We start from the raw sequence: 4,584 nt of genomic DNA on the forward strand, positions 1-4,584 counted from the left end.
GTGTATATATATATATATTTACATATATGTGTATAAATAAGTCTATAAGTGGGACAACTTGCTGAATCATTGACTGACGAATAAAACACATTCATAAAAACTGGGTAAGCTAGCAGGATATATATTTATATTTTTTATATTTATAAGGGTGGGGTTATATCTATATTATATTATATTTACACATACTTATATATACAAATATGCACACACATACATATACATACATATTCACACATATACACACATACGTATACATATACGGACCGCATTTGGCCCCCAGGCCGTAGTTTGCCCACAAAACTATAGTTGTAACTAAAAAATTAGATTCACGCAATTTTAAAAATGAACGTGCTAATTTGTTTGTTGTGATAATTTGACACCCCTGTATTAACATGTTCTCGGGACGTTGTTCTGAAAGAGGATTTAAAGAAAATGAAGCTCAAAATTCCATTTCTGAGTGTTCCTTTGTTGGACAGATAAAAACGAGCAGACAATAAAAAAATGTAGAGCGAATGCTGGGTGGGTCACAAGCTCTCAGCAGCAAGGAGGGGAACGGGGGCGGGGTTGCACTGCACCACGTTCTGCAGAAACTATGTCCATTTTCGCTAAAACGGCATCATGATAATTAAAAGAGCTCTTTTACCATAAATAGATCGTATTTATGGTGTTTGTCCCCGCGTCTCCAGGCCTTTTGCTTCATGATTCCATGTGTTTGAATCTGCTCTAAGACGAGGAAACCCTCTGGAAAACCTTAAAATAAAAGCCTTCAGAAAAGTCTCTGAAAGTTCTGAGTCCAGGGAAATGATCTGTCTCTGAGAATGAAGGCGTGAAGCATCCTCTGATTTTCACTCTTCTCTTCTCTTTCCCTGAACTGTCAGTTAATGCTCCCTCCCATCTTTTGCCCTTCGTCCCGCAGCGTCGTGCAGAGCCGGAGACATTCCCCCGTGCGTGTTCGAGCCCCCGCCGGGATACACCACGCTCGGAGGCAAACAGAGAGACAGCATGCGGGAGGAGGAGGAGGACCTGCTGCAGTTCGCCATACAGCAGAGCCTGCTGGAGGCCGGATCCGAATACGATCAGGTGATCCCGTCACAAATAATAGCCAGCCGAGGCGTGTTGGAACACAGAGTTTGACAAAAGCTCCAACATATTTTAAAAAAAACACGCTAACAAGCTGCTTTGGTTTCTGAAAGCAGCTGGAGAAATAAAAACACAAAAGCCTGTCATTTCTACGAAAAAAGGATGTGAGTGTTGACGCGTTAACGCGCACAATTAATAGAATGTAATTAATTCATTAATATGGATTAACGCCCTCAGGCGTCCTGCCCTGCAGCGTCATAAAACGGTCTAAAACAGACTTAAACTTTTATCTACATTCTGTCATTGAGATTTTATTAAATTAAATAGATAATATGGCATCTATTTGTCATTTCTGGACCAAACCGATCTTTTATTTTAATAAATGAGGCGGAGAGCGAAATTTAATCTGACGGCTGTAGTGCAGCAGCAGGAGTGCACCCGCTATGAGGGGCGGAGCTAAACAGAGCTGTCTGCTATTAGAAATCCAAAGAGGAAACCAACTATTATTTTATTTTGGGATGGGGACCGACACGAATTTTCCACGATAACAAACACCAGCGTTGTCTAAAAATTGCGGATACTCCGCGGTTCTCAGCGAAAGTCCCGCCTACCGACTTCACAGAAGGTGAGTAGTTCAGAATGGAAAGACACGCCCCCACCTGTGTAGATTCCAGCAGAGCCGACCTGAGATCCAGCTGGATCAAAATTCCCCCCCCACCAAAAAATAGTAATAAAGAAAATTTATGAAAAAAAACAAAGAATAACAGAACTCCAGGAAAAATAGACAGCAGTGAGAAATTCTTATTTTTTGGGCTGCCTGGTGTGACTTTAGCCTTGATTTTTTTGTGTTTTCATTCAAAAACATGTCGATTAGTTTGTTGACAAATTTTTATATTTGTTGTTTTTATAAAATTACACCTAAAACTCTCATTGTAAAAACAGTTCGTTAAACATTTTTGTGGAATTTACAACAAAATTAATTCCATTTTTCCAGATAGAATTTTCTGTTTTTACATGATTGTATGTCTAGTGTGTGAATATAACATAGAACAATGAGTAAATAAAGGTGGTGTCACATAGGAGAGGTTGTGCTGATTAAAATGACACCAAAAAAGCAAACAGGTAGTCTCTCAAATTGAAAATACAGAAAATGCAAAAGTATACAAAAACAGAGTTTTAGACCTGCGACAGACTGGCGACCTGTCCAGGGTGTACCCCGCCTTCGCCCATCAGCAGCCGGGATAGGCTCCGGCACCCCCGCGACCCCGAAAGGGATGAAGCGGTCAAGAAAATGGATGGATGGATGGATGGTTCCAAAGGGTTAAAAATACATTTTCTAAATGTATAATTTTGTGTTTAATTTGTCATTGCAATAAAAATAAGGACAAACTAATAATTTGCTCTTATATGTTTGAGTTTGAAGTTGAATCAGAAGTGAAACTGGTTTGTTGTGTTCCTGCATGCTGCGTCCACACAGGTCACATGATCAGGAACGCCACAGACCACCTCTGTTTTCAGGCCCCAAGCGACGGTTAAAAAGCAAAACAAATATTTAAAAAAAACGTTACATTTTAGAAATCGAAAAATTTTAAAAAATGAATAAAAACGAAACACTAAAAAATGATGAAGTAACATACAGAAAATAAAATCTTAAAAACACAACGATAAAATGGAAAAAGGGAGGTACTTTGGAACATCACTGATTGGATGATGACATTTGAGTTTCTTCAAATGCGTCTTCTGTGTCTGTATAGTCAGGTTATAAGTCTTTTCTACTCACTTGATTCAACATGTATCTCCCAGACGTGAAAGATTGAGCTAATTTTATGTCTAATGATTTTACAATACGAAAGACATTTGTTCTGTAACTTCCTTTCCGTTCAAAAGGCTCATATTATCCTTGTTAAAGTTAGAACACCTCCTCAGAGAAGGAGGTCTGTCCGTCTGACTTCCTGTTTCTCTGTGATCAGGTGACCATCTGGGAGGCGCTGACCAACAGCAAGCCAGGAGCGCACCCCCTCTCCTGTGACCCCAGTCGTGTGGAGAGGTGGGCGGAGCATGTTTCTGTCCCCATCACTACCAGCAGATGAAGTTTCAGAGAACAATAAAGACGGGGGTTTCAGGCTGGGAAAGATGGCTGCCCCGCTGTGACTTCCTCTGGGCGGTGGTGTTGTTCTCCTTCAAACCCTTCTGCTGCACTTTGCCTCCATCCATGACTCACATCCTGGATTCCTGTCCTTTCCTGCTGCTCGTCTCCATTCTCTCATCCATCCTGCTTTTCTCCTCTCCTATCAGCTGTGTGTGTGTGCAGAGGAAGATGATGGCTTCCTGATGTCACAGTGGGCAGAGCTTTTCAGAAACTGCTTTTTAACAACCGACTGTATAAGAGAAGTGGACTGGGTGACCCCCCTCCCCCTCATGTTCCAAACAGGAAGTCCCAAAAGCCGAACTCCCATAGACTTCTATAGAGAAATATAACAGCTGTTACTCAGTCATTCTATATTTGTCAGAATAATTATACATTTTTTACTATGTTCTTGATAATCCTGATATTGTTTCCTTATTGCAAGTTTTTCAAGTTAGAAACTGACCAATCAGATGCTTCAATAAAAGCAAATGGTGCCCTCTCATCCCCACGAAGTTAAATTAAATTATTTAAATAGTCGAGTACTTTTCTCTGATTAGTCGACTAATCGGGTCATGCATAAACTGGATGTAAAGCACACATCTTAACCATCATTAGCTTTAAATTAAGTAAAACTAGATATATAGCATTACCTGTGATCATAGTGTGAATGCTGTAAGCTGAATTTGGCCGATAAAGATGCTAATGCTGATAGCTAAAAACGCTGAAGTTGATAGCTTAAATCACTGAAGCTGATAGCTGAAAACGCTGAAACTAAAATATTTGTTAAAGGCCAAATTGGTAGAACTGAAAAAATCCCAAATTAGAAAAAAAAGCTAGTTGCTGAAATATTAGCGAAACTCTGTAAGAGCTTAAAAAACACACAAAAAATCCTTAATTAGCAAAAATAGCTAGCATGTAGCTGAAATATTAGCTTAACTCCAAAAGAGCCTAAAAAACCTAAATAAATGCCATACTACACTCCGTCTTTGCGAAAAACTAGCGTGGATCGATGCTCATTAGATTAGCGAATATAGACCATAATGCATTACGGTTGAGCAATTTTTGCCAAAAAAACGTGTTTAAATGTAATTTTTTTAAATAATCTATCCTCATTTTCACCATCATAACACAGTGAAGTCATAAATAAACGCCGTGAAATGTTCGTTTTGATTCGATGTGAAATTGGTGATGTCAAATCCGGTGTTTAGAAAAATGTCAGAATTCCCTTTTAAATCCATGGCACTGTGTAGTCCCACAATATGTTGTTTTTTAGTAGTTAGAGAGTAAGGAGGGAATTTAGACATAGCCATAGTTTCTATGGCAACTACTATCACCAATCAGGAGTGGGCTTCTTAGAAAGCCCCGCCCCTTCCATG

The 4,584-nt window shown here is 39.5% G+C and overlaps 1 protein-coding gene across 1 annotated transcript in view; it reads left to right on the plus strand.

Moving 5' to 3' along the window:
• ankrd13b (ankyrin repeat domain 13B) overlaps positions 1–4,584 on the plus strand; it is a 53,247-nt gene that overhangs the window by 47,129 nt on the left and 1,534 nt on the right. Inside the window, exons 13-14 of the mRNA XM_024277826.2 lie at positions 917–1,080; positions 3,051–3,127. Coding sequence (XP_024133594.1) covers positions 917–1,080; positions 3,051–3,127 — 241 coding nt within the window. The remainder of the gene's footprint in view (positions 1–916; positions 1,081–3,050; positions 3,128–4,584) is intronic.

Source organism: Oryzias melastigma, linkage group LG13 (genome assembly GCF_002922805.2).
Source record: "Oryzias melastigma strain HK-1 linkage group LG13, ASM292280v2, whole genome shotgun sequence".
In the NCBI taxonomy this organism is placed as follows: domain Eukaryota; kingdom Metazoa; phylum Chordata; class Actinopteri; order Beloniformes; family Adrianichthyidae; genus Oryzias; species Oryzias melastigma.